This window comes from Rhipicephalus sanguineus, chromosome 3, assembly GCF_013339695.2.
Source record: "Rhipicephalus sanguineus isolate Rsan-2018 chromosome 3, BIME_Rsan_1.4, whole genome shotgun sequence".
NCBI classification, from domain to species: domain Eukaryota; kingdom Metazoa; phylum Arthropoda; class Arachnida; order Ixodida; family Ixodidae; genus Rhipicephalus; species Rhipicephalus sanguineus.
Window position 1 is genome coordinate 72795297 of NC_051178.1, and position 22389 is coordinate 72817685.

General features: G+C 44.4%; 1 protein-coding gene across 1 annotated transcript in view; it reads left to right on the top strand.

Moving 5' to 3' along the window:
- Positions 1 to 22389, top strand: part of LOC119386734 (cullin-2) — a 61349-nt gene that overhangs the window by 33978 nt on the left and 4982 nt on the right. Inside the window, exons 8-15 of the mRNA XM_049413231.1 lie at positions 3913 to 3969; positions 4479 to 4541; positions 7127 to 7255; positions 9576 to 9662; positions 13747 to 13893; positions 14666 to 14743; positions 15816 to 16079; positions 19858 to 19962. Of these exons, the coding sequence (XP_049269188.1) occupies positions 3913 to 3969; positions 4479 to 4541; positions 7127 to 7255; positions 9576 to 9662; positions 13747 to 13893; positions 14666 to 14743; positions 15816 to 16079; positions 19858 to 19962 (930 nt within the window). The remainder of the gene's footprint in view (positions 1 to 3912; positions 3970 to 4478; positions 4542 to 7126; positions 7256 to 9575; positions 9663 to 13746; positions 13894 to 14665; positions 14744 to 15815; positions 16080 to 19857; positions 19963 to 22389) is intronic.

Genomic DNA, 22389 nt, shown 5'->3' on the forward strand with positions numbered 1-22389 from the left:
GCATGCACGGGTAATCTTCAGCGACCTCATCCCATAGGTCACTCGCGTTGCATTTTTCACTGTCACCACGTTCCTTTTGTGCTGCTTCCAAAGCTCATTGTGAGCATACAACCACCAAGCTAAAGGCAAGAAATCAGCCGTGTAACAAGCATGCAGCCAGAGCTGCCTGATGAAACAAAGGCAGTGAGTTGAAGCTTGATGCGGTAAACAAATACTGGCAATAGTGATGCCGATAGGGCTGTCACACATTTGAATAGGGCAGGCGCATAGAAGAATACGCGGGCGTTTTGATGATGAAGGTAGTGGCATGTACAGAGCTGGGCATTGTTTCCACTGACGCAAGTAACTTTTTAAATTCACTATTCGTTATTTTGAAGTGTTGTGGAGATACAAGGGCGATAAAATTCGATACGTTGTTCGGAAAAATTCGGTATTCTGACATTCGTAGTAGTGAAATATTTTTACATTAAACCAATGGACGTTTGGAGGGGGATTTTTGAAATAGTCGTTAATCTGAAAAGTCACTTTAATCTGAGGTTTGCTACAACGAGATTTGACTGTAGTAGGTGCCAACATGGACGGTAGTGAAAAGTTGAAGATGGTGGTTGTGGGAAAATCACAGCACCCATGCTGCTTCAAAGGCATGCGTATGCTGCCTGTCACATACCACGTGAGCGGGAAAGCTTGGATGACACAAGCTATCTCCGAGACATGGCTGTGCGAAGAGGATAGAAGATTTACCTAGCAGAACAGGAAGGTTGTTTTTATTGTGGATCATTGCCCTGCTCTCAAGTGGGTCGACTCAAATCGATCAGCTTAGATTTCCTGCCAGCAAATGCGACCGCAATCTTTCAACCGATGGACCAGGGCGTAATTCAAAACTTTAAGGTTCTCTACCGCCGCCAAGTCTTTCGGTGAATACTTCAATGTGCAGACAACAAAAATAACTACAACCTGGACTTGCTCTCAGCTCTTCACATTCTAACCTATGCCTGGGTATGTGTGAAAGTGTCAACTGTGCAAAGATGCTTCCACCATGCAGGATTCTCAAGGCAAGAAGACCTTCCGGACGAGGAATACAACATTGCTGAGGCTGAGGAGGCTGACATTATTTTTAGTCAGGTGACACAGCCTACTTCTTTCACGCGAGAGGACTACGAAACACTGGATGCAAACGTCGCCACATGCCGCACAGACAGCCTTGAGGAACTGATAGCTGAAGTTCAAGATGAGGACCCGTGCTCAAGTGGTGATGACATGGTGTGTGATCCCGGGCCCATTTCAGTGCCGGACAGTGCAGCAAGAGATGCCGTCCTCCTGTTGCAGCACTACTTTGATTACGGTGGTGGCACAGAGTTCTCGCCAAGCCTTTCAGCAATGCACTCCTACTTTGTGAAAAAGTGCTCGAACAAGGCCAAGCAAACTGTCGTCAGCTCCTTTTTTTACTAGTCAGCAATAAGCATCATTGCGTTTTCTGGTCAGTAATATTAGCAACATTTTTCTTTCTAGTGAACAGTAGTATCGTATACTTCAAAATGTTTTTGTTTAGTCAGCCATATTGTGTACAGTTGGAGCTTTTGAGATAAAGTCATATTTCATTAATTTTGTTGGCATTGCTTAAATGTAACTTCTCATAAATGGAACAAATTTTCTTGCCCCTTCGAGTTCCGTTTAAGAGGAGTCCACTGTAGTAGCAATTTTCAATGTCTTGAAGTTTAAGTACAGTAGACTCCCGTTAAGGACGAACTCGAAGGGACCGCGGTCATCTGATCGTCTTTTCAGGTGTTCCGCTTATCAGAAGTGCCCCCAAAAAGAGACATGCTAACATGCCAAGTGCATCCAAATATGTTACTTCGAAAACACTGACTGGAGTAGACTTACAATGAGGGAAAAAAGACAAGAAAAAGCATTTATTTGGCTCATCTAGATAAAAACTATGCCTTCAAGCAGAGTATTTACACGAATCATACGAGCACCTAATTTCGCGGGTTCAGAAATAAAAAATTTCATTAAGATACTGCTATCACATTTTAATGATAAAACTGTAGCACGCTCCTATGTTGACGATTACAAAAAAAGAGAGAGAGGGAGAGAAGCGCAATTTTCCTTCAAATAATGTATATTTATTGACCTGGCAGTTCCTTTTGTTCTGTGAGCCTCTTTTGCTAGCTCTAAGATCACTTCTGGATACGCCTCGGTCACGTGATGTTGCCTTGACAAAGTCATGATACGCTGAGTTGCTTAAGAAAGTCTGCATGGTTTTCTTTGAGGTCCGGATATTTTCTCGTTTTCGGCCCGTAGTAACTTTTCTTGATCGATGTGCAGCTGAAGATATCCCATTGCGCTACTCACGGTCACAAGCCTCGTGCACACGATAAAGACACCACGCAGCTATATTCAGTGCACAGAAAATTTTTGTTTCCTTTTTCTTTATTTTTTTTTCCTTCACTCCCCTTGCGTTTGTCCCTCTGACCACAGTGGAGGGGCCCCAAGCTCTTGTGTTCTGTTCCCCTTTGTACTGCAGCTGGGAAACCGAAGACCAAAGACTGGAGGGGGAATGCAAAAAGACACAACGGCTTGGGGGTCCCACTTGTAAATCCCCCTACTCTTTTTGTTGCTTTCTTTGCTGTCAAAGTGCGCACCTCCCCCACCCACAGTCTGGGGGTGAGGAGGATACCAGCTTTATCCGCTGAAGGTTCTTTTTCGTTTATCTTGCGCCCTCCATGTCGTGATTTGCCTCGCGTCTTTGCTCCGGGAAGCGCTTTTTTTTTTCTTTTTTGCTTTTTCTTGGTCGCCTGAATGTGCCACCAAGACTGCAGTGTTCGTTTCGCAGAATCGCCAGCGTTGTCGATCACCACAAAAGTTCGTCTTAACAGAAGAGTACAGTTGGGCGGTTTTTTTGCATCGAGTCTATGGGAACCAAACAAACGGTTCTCTGTTGTTCGGCATAAGCGAGAATTCGTCTTAACCGAGTTCGTCTTAACGGGAGTTCACTGTATTGCCAAAGTGCCCCAGAAGTTGGCCTTTTTCTCATGGCAGTGCGGCAAACTGTTAGCACACTTGAAAAAAAAAAAAAAAACTGGTTCAGCCTGGCAGCTATGGCAGCACGGCAGCCAAACGAGCCGCTGGCACCGCGCAGGCCTAGTTAAAGCACTTGCTCACACAGCCAATAGGAGCTGTCATGCTCGCTTGCTCCTCTGCCTTCACAACTTGCTTGCAAATGCTGTCATTTGCTTCTTCGTTATCTTAATCACCAGCACAAAGCGGAAAAATTTTCTTTCACGAAATGTTTTGGGGCTGTAAAAAGAAAAATGTAGGCTTGTGTGAATATCATTTTTTTTTTATTCGAAGCAATGCTGAAGCAAATGGTAAAAGTTTCGAAGTGAATTCGAATAGTAGCAGGGTGCAAATTACAGGTGTTTAAATATGTTACGCTCTAAAGTGTGCCATGCTTAGCCCATATTAACACACTTTTACATTTAAATCAAAATTAATCGGGGTGCAGGTAAGATGCACGCTTAGCCATAAACTGTGGTTTTGGGGCTTTGCGGATATCCCCTGAATAAGGAGTTTCACAGTATAGCAGGCCTAAGCTGCTGTGAAACCACCTTTTCAGGCAGGCTACATGTGGTAAAATGTGTCTGTTCATTCATTTCGAATATGACATTTTGGAAATCTTAAATTCGTGTCTAAGCGAATTCATATACTGCGATACTCATTCGAATATTCAAAGCACTCAAATATTTGCACTGCCTAAAGAAAAAATAAAAGCTCCATGGGGCTCTGCCACAACATTGATAGAATGTGCAATGCTATGCGTGCCCCTTTCGTCACACTGCACTTCATATTTCAGCAGTTAAGAGTCAAGTCCTATATCCATTGTGGCACTAAAGTTCTTTTATGTTCTTGTAGGACATGGTCAAAGAAGTATTTCAAGGGGACCAGCAGTTTGTGGGGGCACTTGACAAGGTGAGCTGTATGGTGTGCAAAACAGCCATTGTCTTGTTCATCGCGTCAGTGTGTTATGTCTCTTATGCACCACAGAATGCTAGTGCACCAAGTTTTGTACATCAGGGGAGTGTCAGATGTTCGATCTTTTCTTCTTTGCTAGCATCGGTAGTGAATTATTCTCGGGGAGTTATGAGTCTTTGGCATTACTTCTGATGTGCTGATCTATAACGTCTATAACACATGATGCTTGACATAATTATGATTAGGAGATGACGGATGATGGAAACAGCGTAACACAACTTGATACGATATTGGTATGGACTTTGGGCTTTAAGATAATGCTGGTCTCTTGACCAGCAACTTATGCGCATCACTGTTCATTTCATCATCGTTCTTCTCCATTACTGTTTCACTCTCCTTTTCATCTTTCTCAGTTAAAAGCAGCAGGTTAGGATGCTCAAACTCAGCCCAACCTTTCTGATATTTTGTAAATGAATATTATATCTATAATTTTTTTTCAATCACAGGCATGCGCCACCATCATCAACAACCGTGGAACAACAAAGCAGCCCTGTCGGTCTCCAGAGTTGGTTAGTGACACCTTCATTTCCTTTTCATTTTGAAAGATGCTGGGAATTTCCTTGGCCAGGGTTCAAACAGTGGAAAAGCTGCCGTGCTTGATTGACACGCAGTGCAGCCCGACATTGCCACGTGGTGACAATATGTAATGTTATCGCTTACGATGACTGCAAGGTCCGTGTGTTGCAGAATGCACTGGTGAGCTTAGAATTACACCGGAGTAGGAAGTACGCATCTCGCATGCATTTGTTGCTGCTGAATTTTGCACGTCTGTTTGCCTCTGAAGCTATGCTCAGCTGATTCTACACTCTGAGAAAAAGTCGAGTGTTTGGGGAGTATTTCTGCTACACAACAATAATCGTCATCCACCGCGCGTACTTTCCTCGCGTTATCACCGCGGCACTTCCCGGTCACGAACGGCGCACGCGTTATCAGCGTGACATAGCTTCTTGATAGGAAAGTGACGAGAGCCGGGTTTTCAAGAAAGGAAACGCGACCAAGCCGGATGACGATTATTGTTGTGTAGCAGAAATACTCCCCAAATACTCGACTTTTTCTTAGAGTGTAAGCTGTCACTGTTGCAAAGGGTTCGTGTATTATGACTTGGAGGTTTTTTTTTTTTTGTTATGATTTATGTTTTCTGTACTATGTTATGTTTCTGTATTCTGTTATGTTTTCTGTACCCACACACGCTAATAGTAAGCTACAGTGCCTTATGTGTTATGTTGTCTGGCAATTAGTTTTCTTTGTTAGTCACTTATTGTTGTTTTTGTAATTAAACCTCAATATGAGAAATGTGCATATTGTCACATGATTGGTACTATGAAGAAGCAAGCAGTCAAACTGGCAGAGATCACGTTATTTACTGGAGCGAATTTTGGCCCAGGGAAGTACAGCAAGTAGCAGTCGCAATGCATTAACACTAGGGGTGTGTCAATAGCGAATTTTTGGTTCGAAGCGAATAGTCATTTGGTTGAATAATTTCGAATAGAATAATTCTTATAGTATATATCGCATACTATAAAGGAAAATTAGCATATTTGTCATGACCCAACTAAACTGCACAATATTTTTAAAGATTGGAACAAGGCATGTGCGAATGTCACTTCTTTGGTTTATAGTGAAGTGGAAGAAACTTTGAATAGTAATAAAACTTGAATTTCAGTAGGATGCTAGTGATAAACGATAAAATACATTACGTTTTAAAATTTACTATACTTAGCGCATATTAGCCTGGTATAACAAGCTTTTAAACTTCAAATATAATTAATCGGTGTGGGGGTAATATGTTCGTTTAACCTTCAAGTGGGGCGTTAACGGCAGTGTGGAATTTTTCTGGACAGGTGTTTTCTTGGCATAGCACTCCTACGCTGCAGTGAAACCTCCTTTACAGGGGGGGGTTACATGCAGTCTAATATATGCCTATTCGATCATTTCGAATACTTTGAAATTTCATATTCTGTAATATTCATTCGAATATTCGGAGTGCTTGAATATTCACACATGCCTAAATAACACTTGCAGTACAGTCACAGGTCCGATCTTTGCTGGTGGCAGGTTGTCTTTTTGTCCACTTTACTTTCTTCACATCTATATGTCACAATTATTGCACTACACTTAAAAACAACAATTAACGTCCCCTACACCTTCCTTGACTTCGTTATCTGCTGGTTTTCATTGAGGTTGTGTCAAACAAAGAAATCAGCCTTCGAAAAATTCCCTTCCTTCATTCGTTGCAGTACAGTAAGTAGCAATCGCAGTGTAATGATAGCAGCAAGGACAGTCGTCAGCCATTGATAGTCTGATCATCAGGGAAACGCTTCGGCTTTTGTACATGTGCAATCATACGTTACACTGTTATCGCTGTTGTTGGCGTTAGTCCTAGGATTAATTCCATGACATGCAACGAACAACTCGAAAACATTCAAGGAGGTTTCATTGCAATCAGATGTGGCATGAACGCAGTGCGCCTAGCGATAACACGTCAAGAGTTTTTGCAGTGAGAGATGTCAAATATAACCCACAAAATGAAACATGTCTTGCCACTAATAGTGCTAAAAATGTACTTTTATAAAGAGTAAAGAGAATTGTCTTTAACGAAGCTATCGTCATGTCAGAGGCGATTACATTACAATGAGGTTGGAGAGTATCTTCATTATCAGGTTCTGTTTAATGAGATTCTACATTACTTGCTAGTTTTAAGTTTCTAGCTGCTTTTTAGTGCAATGGCAGGTGATTCTTTACGTTCGTTCCATGAATTCATATTGCCATACACATTGGCAATTTTTAAACACCCAGCATGTCCTGCCAAACTTGAAATTTGTCATGTGTGAAAGCCAGTCAATGGATTTTGAATAGGCTTGTGATATTGGCTTGTTTGTATATCAAGACAAATAGTCTAGTGCATGGACACATGGGAAGAACAGAAAACAGACACACACATACACACACAGTAGTAACTCCCAATATTTTATTCACTGAAAGCAATGGCACACATCCCATTGATTACGTCATAGAATACATGACCAGCCACAGGCTTAAGAAATGAAGTGGGCCATGGTGTCGTCCCTTGTTTTTGTTCCTCCGTTCACAACAGCTGGCGAAGTACTGCGACGCCCTGCTGAAGAAGAGTGCCAAGGGCATCTCAGAGTCCGAAGTGGAGGACAAGCTCACTCAGTCCATCACCGTGTTCAAGTACATTGATGACAAGGACGTCTTCCAGAAGGTTGGTAGCACTTCAGTCAGTCAATCTATCAAATCAAAGCTTTATTCCCTGGCTCTTTTCCATGCCTGAGTCATTGAGAATTTAAGTACAGCAGACAGCTATGGCTCTTCAGTGCAGAGTGCTGAATGAGTTATGTGAGGTGTGGGGAGAGGCTAGAGGGTGCATTTAAACCTCCATGTAAGGAAGTACACCAGCTAATAGGACACAGTGTCTTCTAAACTTCAATACAGTTGAACTTCTCAATAATGAAGTCTACGAGGAATTGGGGAAAAAAAAAATCACATTTGCAAGAACTTCGTGGTAGGGAAATGAAATGGTACAGACAGGAAATGCACCGAAAAATGAAACACTAGCACCGTGAAAACTCTGTTTGCTTTGGTGAGCGTTGCTCGAGATTCACCAGATGCACCTCATGCATCAGTCTGGGATCAGGACACTTGCATGCAATGATGTTCCTGATTCACTTCCAGGATAGTACATATCACGTCCTCTAGATTTTGCGTGACTTGGCGTGGTGCACATCTGTGTCTGTGATCAAAAGCACTGCTGGTGAAACATCATTAATACCTACCAAATTTAAATGTGCAAATGTTTTAAATGTAGTTGCGACAAATTCCTGACCTACTCACCATAGAGTTGGATGTATATGCTTACCGTGTCATCAGCCTATTTGTTAGTGCATCTTGCAATCATTTTTTGTCGTGTTACTGCACCTCTGAACTTAGTGTGTGGCTGATGCCACTGTGTTACGAGTGATCTGCCGTGTTTTCAATAAGAGTAGAACCTATCAACTAGAGATTCCTAGTTCGGTGCTAGTGCAGTGGTGCCTTACAGTACAGTTCACTTTGAATGGTGCCACATATAACAATATATTGATTATAGCAATAAGCTGATAACCACAAGATTATCAAATATTGCATTGAAGCTATGAGTAAAAAAAGGTCATAAGTTAATGTCATAAGTTAAGTTAATGTCATAAAAAAATCATGTCATATGTCAATGACTACATAACAGATGCAGTAATAATGCCTTATAATAATGCAGTAATAATGCCTGCCACCATTTTTCATGCGCATGCCACTTACAAAAGCCACAGAGAGCAAGAGCATCATGAGTTGGAGTAGAATGCCGCAAGATGGCACCAGTTGCTTTGAGTTGATCAGGTTGCACATCTCCAGTCACTTTCGCTGATGATCGTGATGAGCATTTTCAGTTGTCTGCTCAACATTGAATCCCTCAAAGTTTACGTCCAACAGCGCTCTTGGAACTGCACGAGGGTGGCGAGCATGGCACAGTGCTAGAAACATTGTCGTTAACATGCTCGGTGCGGAGTCATGTAGTGGAACCACCTCCACAAATGAATATCCAACAATACTATCCAAGGAACACTTCTCCTCAGATGATGATTTGTGAAGTTGATTCTGAATTGTGATTTCGTAAATGAAGGTACCACTTCATTCTTTTTTTCATTAACCCTTTGCGGTCCGTTGTCGGGCAGCGCCCGACAACGCAACACGGCCGTAGCGGTCCGCTGTTGGGCCCCGCCCGACAAGGGTGTTCGTGGTTTAAATTTTGCTGTTTTCTCACCGCGAGTCGCGCGCATTTTTTGTATACATGAAGGGCCATCTCTTGAGGAATAAGTGAGCTTTGTTTGTTGAGGTTTTACTTTTTTGACACTAGGGTGCAGCACTATGATCAGCACGGGGCCTAGAGCGTACCCACTCGCGCGCGCGGTTCGCTGAGAAGCATGGCCACGTTTTCACCGCGTGCGTTTTACGGCGGTGCTTTTAGCGAAAGCGAGGATGACTTTAGTGAGGAAGAGAATTACGTGCCTCCACCAGACAGTGATGACAGTGATTCGACAGAAGTGAGTGACGAAGACGACGACGGCGGCGGTGGAAACCTGCAGTAATAACCCTGGCCTGCACACAGGGGAATGCTTTGAGCGGTATCATACGTTGCCCAAATATCACTAAAAGAGTTGCCTGCAGAATGCAGGAGCAAAAATAAATATCCTGTGCGTTTCTCTTCCACAGCTTGTGTTTTTATTCGCGGCGCCAGAAACTGGCGAAATAGTTTCGGACCGCTAGAGCCGGAAAGTGGGTAAAGGTTTTGGACCGCAAAGGGTTAATGTCGCATTACATTCGTGGATTTAGTGTTGAACATTGCATGAATAGAATGTAGCCCCTTGCATTGCAATTGTGATCGTGTCACATTCTAGTAAATGTGATAATCTTTGCAAGATGACGGGACTGCTGTGAGGTAAAATTTTGTCTGCATGCTCCTGTAATGTTGGTGCTTTCTGTTCGCTTCATTTCAGTTTTACGCAAAGATGCTTGCGAAACGGTTAATCCACAGCCAGTCTATGTCCATGGATGTCGAAGAGGCCATGATCAACAAGCTCAAGGTGGGTGAGCATGCAGTCTCTAGCAGAGAACAGATTGCAGTGAATGCTGTAATTATCGTGCCATATAGTTACATCATTGAAGATACTGTTGTATTCAAATACAATAGCATCTCTGTAGACAGAAGTCGCTGCTTTAACGAAACAAATTCTTTTGCTTTGGCTGGTTCTGTGTTTGGATTCGTGCCCTTATATCTCTTGGTAAACGAAACTCTGATTAATTGGAAGATATTTTCATAGTCCCTTCAGGTTCTCTTCAGACTCTGTTGTAAAAGGAAACTGTGTGACCAGCTGCAAATCACTGAGTGCATCTGTGTGTGGAAGATTTGGTACAGCTGCACCGTTATCTGCGTAAGGGTGCAGCTGCACTTGTTTCTGCTCACTCCAAGCATCTAAAGTTTGGTGACAGCCAATCACAGGCCTGCAGCCTTGTCCGTTAATGTGGCGAGGCGCAAGCTGTCTTGTTGCCTGCATGTGCTAATCATTTGAGACTGCTCCTGAACTTGCTTTTAATGTTTAAGAGGATAGCGTAAAAGAGCTTGTTTCGCAGAAATTCTGGTGTTGACGTCGGTGTCGGCGTCATTGGTTGTGAGCATAAAATCAGCGTTGTCCGTGACCAAGAAAATCGAGAAAAACACATAAAATAAATAATACAAATCTTCAGTTCGAGTGAGAATTGAACCCAGGCTTTCTGCGCGGCAAGCAGGTGTTCTACCACAGAGCCACGCTATTGCTTGAAACTGCCTCGGGGAAAAAAAACACTATATGAATGCCATGTAGTAGGAGGAGTCTCCTTAACACATGTAATGTTGCATGGCAGAACTGTAGAATTGTGCCAGGCGTCAAAACCTGTGAATTGTGCAACGAGTGGGTGTTTTAAAGATCCACCCATTACAAAGCTTTCAGACATATTTAATCATCATCAGCTGCAAAAGCATCAACAAAGTGAGCAGCTGCATAGGTTCGCGTGTTGCCTTACGGACACGTAGTGGGCCCTTCGCTGATTCGCAAAAGAAAGAATTACGGCGTAGTGGGCACTGCGCAAGTGTACTTGTAGAAGGCAATCTAGGATAGTTTGAAACGGCCAATGTTACGCGCACAGGTGTTCATTTCCTTGCGACACGGTTGAGGCATGCACCGAAAACCGAAGTCAGGCTAGCATTTGAGAAGGCGATTTGCACAGGGCCCGATTACACTATCACATTCTACTTTTGAAGGTGAAGCTTAAGTGTCCTCCAAATTTCTTGCTCTTCAATTTCATTGTAGAGTATAAGTCATTAAAAAAGCCAACACCGACAATAGGAACAAACATGACAACAAAGCTACAACAGACTCTCGTTAAACCGGAAAAGACCAGGAAAGTGTGTTCCGTTTAATAGGAGTTCTGTTTACTGAGAGATGAAGAGGGGTGCAGAATCCACTCTGAAACCAATCATGTTAGAGGCAGTTGTTTCATTCAAGCAGTAGTTCCATTTAAGAGATTTCTGTTTACTGAGAGTCTACTATTTACTTTGTAACCGACAATGAACCATAACCAGCTGGCCAATTTGCTGCCTTGCTTCAATATATTTCAGTACTCAGTGCCTTGTTGTTTCTGCCTTTTGCCCGTGTCTGCTATTCCTTTTTTGGCACTGTTTTATGCTCTACAATGATTCCCAACTGGCGCACTTTGCCATATTAATATTATTGTGCTGCCTGCATGTGCATTCAACATGTTTCCAACTCATTTGCAGACTTGCATTACCACATTGCAGTGCTTATCTAGAACTTTCTAGCACCACGCATAAGTAGCAGCTGTGTAAGTGCCACTTCACTTCTGACTTTATCGTAGGGGTGTGCGAATATTTGAGTTTTGAATTCGAATCGAATACTACCTAATCGAATAATTCGATTCGACTTTTGAATAGCTAGTATTCGAACTTTCGAATAATTCGATAGGACGAATATCTAAAACGCGACAAAGGCCAATGGTACAACTTGGTGAAGCCGGGGTGGCTAAAACTAATGTTAACGTCGTTACATTAGGCCTTTCGTTAAAACTTTCCCCGATTTCCTGGTTCAAAAGCGAGCACATGTTTACTTTAAAGGAGATTATGTCATTTCAGCACATAAAAAAAAACTAAAGCAACACGAGAAAAGTGGCAAGCCCTTCTTAACTTCGCTTCCGGACTTCTTGCATAGTTCGGTCCCATATGCCGCAAGGGCCGTAAAACGTCCCGACTCTGGCCCATGAAACTCTTGATGATTGGTTTCAGATGTGAAAATTTGTTCACGCTGCGCAGTTGCCACTGCTGCACTGACCACTCGTTCAGAAACTCCGTGCTATCAGAAACTCCCATCGTTTCGGCGCGCAATCAAAACGCTGCTGTGATCGGGTGCCCGAAGATTTTCAGGCCCAGAGCACCCATGGCGATGGAGCACAATAACATGACCGCTGTCAGATGAGCTGTTGCACGGCCATAGGAAAAAAAAAAGCTATCTACCGCACCACCCTCTGCTACACGTATAGCAGGTTAAAAGTGGCACTGTTGACTATAATGGCGGCTCTTCCATCAACATGGATGCACGCCCATATAAGCTGAAAAAAAAAACTCCCGAACAAGCGTAGCTTCTGTAGCTTCATGATTTTTAAAATTTTTTTTTGTCTTGTCGTAACTGCCGGCGCACGCTTCTATACTATTCGATATTCGATATTTTTGGCCACTATTCGGCATTATTTGATTCGAATTCGATTCGAGATGAAATTTCACTATTCGCACACCCCTACTTTATCGTGTTTGATGCTGTCGTCGCCACATTAGAGTTGCTTTGTGCCTACAAAGCAAAGTGGCTAATCAAACGCTTCTGTCACAATCTATTATCGTATATACTCGTGCAATGGCAACACTCATGTAAAAGCCACACCCAGAACTTTGTGAATAAAGTCCCCCAAAAAATATGTTTAAAAATTACCCGTGTAATTGCCTCCTCTTGATTCTTAAGAAGGTTAGCAGTGATATCTGTAGTGGCACGAGAACTCGGAGTTTTTTCCTTTCTTTTCCGAAACACTTGATTGGCTGGTTGGAGGTTCGAAATCGATTAAAAATGTGTGCGTTGATGGTGTTCCCAAGAAGGTGCACTTAGAAGAAGAAATGCACAGAGGTGCACTTTCCGAAGCTAGCTAGCACAGCATGTTCCTGGTGATAGAAGACTCACTTCTACAATATGGAACAAAGACACGGAGTGATGGTTACGCTGTATTGAAGGAGATGCTGGCCTGTGAATGTGCTCATCGTCACATGGGACAAAGGCATTTTGGTTTGAGCGTTTAAAGCCAGCAGTGGATGGACATGGCACTTCATGAAGCGAAAGAGCCTTGCTCTCTGCCATCACACAACGACGTGCCCTACGTCTGCATCAAAGCGAAAAAAAAAACAGAACAAAAACGACTGTTCTTTTTTCCTTTTTTTCGCTTCTTCAAGTACAAGTGAGTACTGCTGTCCAATAAACCAAGTACTACTGGCAAAAATATTTAAGAAAAAAAAATGGTTGTGGCTCTCTCTCTGTGTAATGGCCACACGCGTGATTTTCATATAATGGCCACACCTGTGATTTTCACTCCAAATTTCTGAAAAAAAAAAACGTGCGGCCATTACACGAGTATGTCCATGCAAACTAAGCACTGGGGTCCAAAAGAAATGATTCCAAGGTACCCATTACCTTGGGATTTGTGCCTTCATGTGCAACAGAAAGAATGGCAAGGCTATCTTCGCTTGTGGTCTATCTGCAAGGGAGGAACCACCCTGCTACATGTGCTGCTGTTCCTGTGCATTATTTGTTAGGTTATAGAAGAACTCTCTGGCATGCTCCTCTTCATGTCTAGCTATGGCAGATTCAGAGGAGTGTTATGCTTAAGTTAAGTTACCTAACAGCAACAGCCAAGTACAAATTTGCATCTTCTGATGAGCGGCTCTAATATTTTCACGCGAATGTCTGATGCAGAAGACATCTTTGCTGACCACATTAAGACACTGTCAGCCAATCTATAAAAGTGTTGGCAGTAAAGTTGGCGCAAATCTTCAAATACATTCTCTCTCTGTTTCTGCAGCAAGCGTGTGGCTACGAGTTTACGAGCAAGCTACACCGGATGTTCACAGACATGAGTGTGAGTGCGGACCTGAACAACAAGTTCAACGCTTATCTGAAAGCCGAGAGCATCGATTTGGGCATCAACTTCTCCATTTATGTACTACAGGTGAGAAAAAAGGGCTGAGAATACAAAGAAATGATGCATGCTACATGTCAGTGCTTATGCAGTCATGTGCAGAATGGTACGACCAGGTGGTCTATGCAGCAAACATTGTCAACAGTTTCTTAACAACATTCAATAATTCTCAGTTTGGCATCACCACAGTTTCATGTGAGTTATGTCGTTAGAAGAGGGAATATTGCTCATCTGCATGGTACTGTACTATAGAAAATTCTCACTTACTGCCCATGATATGTGTGTAAAAGTAGCTGTGGCTTAGCTGGAAGAGTTGTGTCCTGGCTTTCATATATCAGATGTAATGATCATGTCTATGATTCTTGTTTATGTGATGTTTGTCGCATAAGACAGCTACCGAAAACAAATGTAGCTACATATGTTTGTTGCTGTGCATGAAACAGATGTAGCTATAGCTGAATTTATTACATAAACAGCTAAGTGTAGTAAGAAGGATTGTATCAACAATGTGTCACTCTGCATATTGAAATCATGCAATACTGGTTTACTGGCATTAATACTTCAATGTTTAGTTCAACAGCTGGTAACTCTGACTTCATTTTCGTCGTGAATAACCCAGCTATTTTCTGCCAAGTGAAGCTGTTGAACAGGGATTTGGGAATACCAGCTTTGGCTGATCTAATACTTAACAGGGATGTTCAACAGTACCTTAATTATTTGCTTTGGTTGCCATTTATGAGCGTTTTTCTCTTTTTGTTGGTTCAGGATAATTTGTCTTTGTTCTGCTTTTTCACGATTGCAGGCTGGAGCGTGGCCTCTGGGCCAAAGTGCAGTGTCTCCCTTCGCTATTCCCCTCGAATTAGAACGAAGTGTTCAGAAGGTGAGTGCTGCGTGTTCATTTTGCCGTCCTCTCTTCTGTCACTGGAGTTTTAACGCTTTCCCTCCCATTGATGAGTATAGTCGTCACGAGATTTTGTACCAAAATGACCGGTGATGAATATATTTGTCATCAACAAAAATTGGTTCCACGTAGAACCAATCACAACTATACTCATTGTAATTGTGTTTCTTGACACTACACTTGTCCATGTTGTGCCATTTGTGTCTTGGCTTTCATTCTATTTCCATCTTTCATCGTATTCCAATGCGGTGAAACCATCTTAGAGTTATCTCTTTAACTCAAATTAGTGAAATAAAGGAACCCCATTGAATTGAAATAATGGTACCGTTTTATTCAGAAAAAAGAAAGCTTTACAAATTGAGCAAAAAGATTTCTAGTAAATTTGGTACAATTTTCTTCATTTTTCACGGTAGGAAAAGGGTTAACTTGTGCTGAGACCTGCAAGCTGTAAGAAAAGGGGGGGGGGGCGAAGGAAAAGCTTGATTGATGGAGGGGTCACTGTGACTGTCATGCCTTCCATCTGTTTTTTATGCCAACCCCTCTATCTGCAATAGCCCCCTCTTCCTTTTTTGCTCTCTTTCTTTTCCTCCTCCACTTTTGAGGTTGGGGAAGAGTGAGCAACGTGTACTGAAACACGCTGCTAAGAACGGCATTTGCTGCCCTGACAAAGACAAGTTGTCTTGTTGAAACATTGACTCCAGCAACATTCCCTGTGCAGCGATTTCTCGTCACTTCAAGCCTCTGTCTTCCGCTGAACTTCTGTCATTCATGTAGATTTAGAACTTTGAGTGACTTTGCACATTAGGCCATTCTGATCTTATCCCTCTATTAAGAAGTGAAATATATGCAGCTGTACGTTTGTTCCCTGTTGACAGCCTTTCTAATCTGAGAAAAAAACTGGTAGTGTGCAAAAAAGACGAGGACGAAGAAAAGACACGAACTGACAAACGTGGGCGCCAGTTTTTTCTCAAGTGATGAACCAACTAGCTCAGCAACAAGCCCTTTCTAACCTTTCCCTCTCTCTGTTCCCCTTATGGTACGGCGTGTTCAGTTTGAGCACTTCTACCAGAGCAAGTTCTCTGGGCGTAAGCTGAGCTGGCTGCAGCACCTGTGTCAAGCTGAGGTTCGGCTGTGCTACCTGCGCCGCTCGTACCTGGTCAGCCTGGGCACCTACCAGATGGCACTGCTGCTGCCCTTCGAGTCCGTCGACTCCTTGGCCGTGCGTGACCTGCAGGAGGCCACCCGCCTAGCACAGGACCAGCTGCTGCGACAGCTGCAGGGCCTGCTGGATGCACGGCTCCTGCTCTGCAACGAGGTGGGTGTGCCCCTCCAGGCATCTGCCTCTGCTCTGTCCAAACCCCTTTAAAGGAGTACTGACACAAAATTCTGAAGGTGAGATAACTTGTGAGATGACTCTGTGTGCACACACATTATCTACAAAAGATCAGTAGCGAATACAGTAGAACCTCGTTGATACGTTTCCGAAAAAACGCGGAAAATAAACGTATGATCCGGGAAAACGTACGATCCGAATCCAGTAAAAATAGAGACTGACAAGGCCATATTGGGGTGCAAGGGCAAAAAACGTTTATTTCTCAAAAGACATGAAGGGACTCTTCGATTTTCGAACTCCTGGCATCTCGTTGGCAGCCAGAGGTCAGGCAGCTAGTTCCGGTCGTGACCGAAAATAACGTCGTGGTCACGTGTATTGAAATCCCGAGACAACCCGAATATTGCAGAATCGAACTCTGTGACAACCAGCGTAAACGTAAGGAAACGCTACCGCCGTGTCAGCAGACGAAACTTTGCGCCGCATGAGCGTCGGTTCTTTCTGCATTGCCGCTTGGAAATATGGGGCTAGGTTTGCCGAAGAGCAGAAGTGATATTCTCGAGCATACGCATTTGAGATACGATAACGTACGTTCGCAAGATCACGCGTGACTTGCCCCATCCGTGAAGAAAAGTCCGCCCCACTAAACGCTTAACAAGCTCAACTCTTCGCAGTACACGTAACAATCGTGGTACAACACGATATGCGAAATCTCGCGAAAGTGATAAGCGTCCCCGAAAGCGACAGCTGTTCGCGGCAATCGCATACTACGTCACATCCTCGCGCTGATCAGTTTGCGTTCTGTCTTAACTTCAGACCTGTGCTATGTTCTCCGCCACTCGTAATCGCACCATCTCGCACTGCGGAACGGGCTTTAAAAGATAACGCCCAGCGTAATGGCAACCGAAGGTGAAGTCCCCATGCACCCGCACTTTGATCTGTCGAGTCCTCAAAAAGATTGCGGCGAGCGCGCACCGTCTCGATTTGGCGTGTGATAACCAAAAATTACACCATCTCCCGCTAAAGGGGACCATGAGGCGATGCGAAGCTGGAGCACTTGCACGATCGCGTTCCGTTGGCGTTCGTTGGGCATGCTACCGACCTCGCGTCGTGGAACGCGAAGAGAGACGCTACGCGCGTCGTATCTTCCATCTAGCCTGGCCGTTAATTCTCGCAGGGCGAGCGGGGAACGCGGTCGACAGGCGGGCGAGAGGGGGGCAGCGTGGGAGAGGAGAGAGAAGCGGAGGGGACGCGCATGCGCTTGAGCTCATCACGGCGTTGCGCAGGAGAGAATTTCGGCATGTCTAGCCTCCGTTTCAGAAGAAGAGTGGAAAGGGGGAGGGGAGAGGGAAAGTGGAGAGGGGATGGGAGAGGGTGAGTTGAGAGGAGGTGTGTGGAGAGGGTATGCGCATGCGCAGTAAGGGTGGTCACGCTGCACACCACCACCACCACCACCACCGGATTGAGCTCCGCCTTAAGATACTTCGCATCTAAAACTTTCCAGATATCTTCCAGAACAAATCTTTTCTGGCAGCTTCTGACGACCCGCTGGTAGGCAGAATTGCCCAGCCAGAGAAATACGCCAACTGGAATTGCGCCGGGAGCAGCAACCCAAAAACGAATGCGCTCCGGGAGAAAAGTGTGGGGGAAATTATCGGCCATATTCACTGAGCACAATGGCGGCGTTGCTATGGTTACGGGTCGCGGCGTGTTGTGCAGCGGTGGCGATGCGGCGGCGGCATGTGCGTTTCCGCGGCAAGCCGTTTGAAGATTTTGGCGGACAGCGTCGCCGCCTGCCTTCGGGTCGGTGTGTGGTTGACAGAGAGCGGCGATCGAGCAATTCGGGGAAGACACGGAGGGGACGATCGAGCAATTCGGAAGAGACGCGGAGGGGACAACTGTGCAAAGCAGAGAAAGTGCGGAGGGGGGGAAAGGCACTGCAGAGAAGCTGTCGTCGCCGCGCGGCAGCCACTTCGCGCTTCACAAGTACATGAGAGGGTGAACACATAGTGTAGGGTTGCGCGGAAAAACACGGACAAGATGGAAAGGGAATTAATAGAGGCCTTCTTCATTGCGCGAAGTGACAATTGCGTTAGCATGCCTTCACTGACATTGCTCCCGAAGGAGCAGCAATTTTTAGATGGTTTTATGTAATCAGACGTTCCTTTTTTTTTATTTTCTTGTTTGATACTTCAGCGCATGTTACTGATCATACTCTACCCACATATCACTATCACCACATGTTTGCAGGTTGGCGTCTGCGCGGTGGACCTTAGATAAGGTTTCAAATTTTTGTTGCTCTTAGTTTTCCGCTTTTCTTGGTTCTTATATTTATTCGGTTTTTTAGGCACGTGTCAGGCAGATGTTGATTCAAACTTTTTAACGGCTTTGGCCTTCCGTTTATTCAGTTGAAGTTTTGCGCCCGTCCTGTCCACTTCCCTTTGTCCGTGTTCTTTCGCGCAACCCTACACTATGTGTTCATCTGTGCACCAACTAGCCCAAATGAGAGCTTTACTACATGAGAGGGCCCTTTTTGCGCGCCTGAATAGGAGTTTCTGAGTACAAAACGTATCATACGACCGCAGTTTTCTGCGGTGCTGAACGTTGCTGCCGAATAATCATATTTTCCATGAACGTATTAACCGGAACGTATTACACACAGCTGTTTTGGGTTATTTTTAATTTTCGCAATTTCGACCGTACGAGCCGGGAAATCGTACTAAGCGGGAACGTATCAACGAGGTTCTACTGTATAGTCTAGAGCATCTTCAAAATCTATTTCAATGTCTGCTGCTCATAACTAGGTTGCTATGGACACTCATCGCTAAGGTCATAAGTAGTGCTCATGCGTCTCGGAAGGCATACATGGGACCTGCATGCATGACGCTAAAATGAAGCTACTCTTTGCTGCAAGTGATGCTGATGTTACTTGCATTGCTAACAAAGCAATCGTATGAATAGTGACCGTGCTGTTCTCAAGTCGTATGGCCCACAAAATTTCACACGTATTGGTAAAAACGCATAGGCAGGAAAAGTTCTGCCTTTCCTGTCACTACAGCATGATTTGTGTTGATGACTTAAGGTGATGAGAAATGTGCCACTCCATGTCAGTTAGGTGCTAGGGCTGGTTTGCATTGCACATTTGTGGCTACTTAGTACCTGGCACGCTCCTGGCGTGATCTGAATGAATAGAGGTGCGGCCAAATATGTACACCCAAACTAAGGAGAGTTTGATGCCAGTAAACAATGCCTATGCTCACTGAGACTAGCTGATGAGTCCTTATTATTCGATTTTCAAGTTAACAAGGGTCACATAAACGAGGTTTCACTGTAGTTTGCATCTTCACTCCTTTAAGTTTTTAAAATATTCTAGGCAGATTAGCTGTGCAGGTACATGTGCATGCTCTGCATCACGAGGAATACACAACTGTGCATTTGCTGTTGTCATGTGGGATCAGTCTGTTGGCTTGCCAAGCACGGCCCAACTGGCCAGGCCCCTGGCCGAAATGCGCATCTACATTGGTTATTTTGTGTACAAAATTTTTTTTATTTTAATTGATGATAGGTTCTCGGTGCAGTGCCCATCAAGTTGCTTGTTTGAGGGAAGAGTTCTTGCTTCTTGGTTTCATTTTGTTTATATTATTTATTCTTTGAATGTGGACTGCAGGAATGAGCAGTGAAAGAGAAATCTGTATAAATGAAAGAAAGGCAAGCATTTGCAGTGGCAGCCTTGCATTCACTTATGACATAATGTGATTTTCAGGAGGGTCCCCTGACGCCATCCACAGTACTACACTTGAACAAGTCTTACTCCAACAAGCGGACGAAGTTTAAGATCTCCGCAGTTATCCAGAAGGAAGCAGCTCAGGTGAGAACTATTGGCTACTTACAGTATCAGATGCACTTTGACCCTGAAGTTTGTTTCATGGTGTGCAGTTTTTTTCGTGGTAACACTTAAGGCTGGAGTACTGTGCGATTAACTTTTATGAGAAACTTTATGCGTCAGGTAAAAGATATGGTTGCACGCCGTGGCAAGTTTGGTGTGTGGTACAAATGTACAATGCTTTAGCTTTTTCTAAAACAATGTTGCCAGGCTAATATGTAGTTGAAGTTTACTACAGAATTCACTTAAAGCACTAGCAGTATGATTTCTCAGTGCAAATCATGGAAAGATTTACACACACTACCTATGATTCCTACTGTTTTATAAAAACTTCAGCATGATATTTTCCTTAACAGAAATACATCATCCTTGAATAGCCTCTTCTTCTTGTAACACAGAGTCAACTGACATAATAAAAAAATATTGGCTTGTACTTCCTACTGCCAAATTGTAGATAGTGTGCAAGCATTATTTAGAATTGTGACTTGCAAAAGCGTAGCAACCTTCGCTTCTTATGCACGGTAGAGTTATTTGCTGTGGTATCTGTGTTCTGCCTTTTTTTCTTGTTCCAGTTGTCACAGCAACCGCTTATATATATACCGTATAAACGCGTGTAAGGGCCGCACTTTTTTTTCAAGAAATGAGGGCCAATTTTCAGGGTGCGGCCCATACACGCGACATTTTTTTTTTAAAGTAAAAACGCACCAGTTAGAGAACGAAGAGCGTTTATTGCAGTATACGACATTTCTTGCGACATACGTGCTCAATCGTCGTTACTCGGCGAGTCCTCAGACTTGGAGTCCGAGATGAGATGGTGTGCTGCGAAGCGCCGTCACCCCACAAGCAGTCATCTTCCGTGCCAACCAAGCTGTTAGATATCCCGGCGACTTTAAAACTTCGGGACACAATGTCCGTCGACACCGAGCTCCACGCAGATAGGATCCACCCAAGTACAGTCGCCAAGGCTAGTCCCTTCACACGCAGCATGTCCGCTGTGAGTGCAAGACCATCATTCCGCACGTCAGTCACATAGCGGAGCAAGTCTTCTTCCAAATCAGGAAACTTGCACTGCTCTCCTCGGAAAGCGCGCTTAGTGCTGTTGGTGTTTCGCAAGGCTTCTTTTTGAGCACACCAACGTCGAACACACTTCTCGTCAACGTAGAATTTTCTGCCGGCGGCACGTTTCCCATGCTCGAGAGCATACTCGATCACCTTCAACTTATAGCCAGCAGTGTAGCTATTCAGGTACTTGCCCATCTTGCCAAAACGTGAACGCTGTGTAGAAAACAAGCTAGCACGAAGGTCATCGAACAGTGCAGAAAACTACAGCAAATGGCTGGCTGAACTGCACAAACCGAACAACGCGAACGCCATGCCAAACTTGGTGATGCTAATGCCGATATGGATAGCGCCGATAGCGCGTTTGTATAGAGATGTGAGAAGCTAAAGATAAAATCCTGCTTTAACCTTTAGTTGGCGGGTCTATGAATACTAATAAAAAATTTAAAATTTTTAGCCCACTTCACGAACATCTTAACACGAATAAAATCCAAAAATATATATATATATACTCTGGTGACGATGATGTGGTTGCGTTTCCTTGCGCCATTTATTGACTACGCCTAGAAGCTTACGTGCGCGTGCATTGTGAATACAGTGGAACCTCGTTAATGCGTACCTGCCGGGAACGCCGCATAACTACGCGCTAAACGGTAGTACGCATTAACCAACAAGTAAATTTGCATCTCCTCACGCACGCCATCGTCGCCAGCAAAGAGATAAATACAGTGCCACAGCAAATATTACCTAAAGTACCCATTGCAAAGCCTTTTCTTTCTCTTTGCGAAAGTGGAGAAAAGATTCTGGCACTCTCGCACAACCGTCCGGTAGTGCCGATAGCGCGTGGTGGCGACGCCAAGGAGCATTTCGGAACTATTACAGGGTCCGGTATACGCAGTGACCGACGTAGCGACAGTACGGACAGTGTCGGCTTTCCGCGATATATGTGCGTGCGTCTATACCGCGATCTGCTCCTAAACGAAAACTGACGCAGTTCCAGCGAAACGCGGTACGGCTGCGCGGTACAGCTGGCTAGTTGCGTTCAGCGCGTCGCCTTCTCGGCTCACGCCGTCACTGCCGGGCCGCTTGCTGTACCGCACGAGCGCATTTGTCGTGGGAGTGTTCTTCGTACCCACTTCGCTCCAGACCGTGCACAGATGCGGCGAGTTGCTCGTTCGGTTAACGCGGTGATGACGAACTTCCTGCAAGCGATGCGCACTTCACGACGCTCTAGCAGTCCTGGCAGTGGACGGAAGCGCGTTTGGGTGGTCGCCCAATAAAAGCGTGCAGTGTGGTTACAACAGCGCTACGCTTGCTGTGCCGTACGCTTGCGTTTAGCTTGATAGCGTCAAT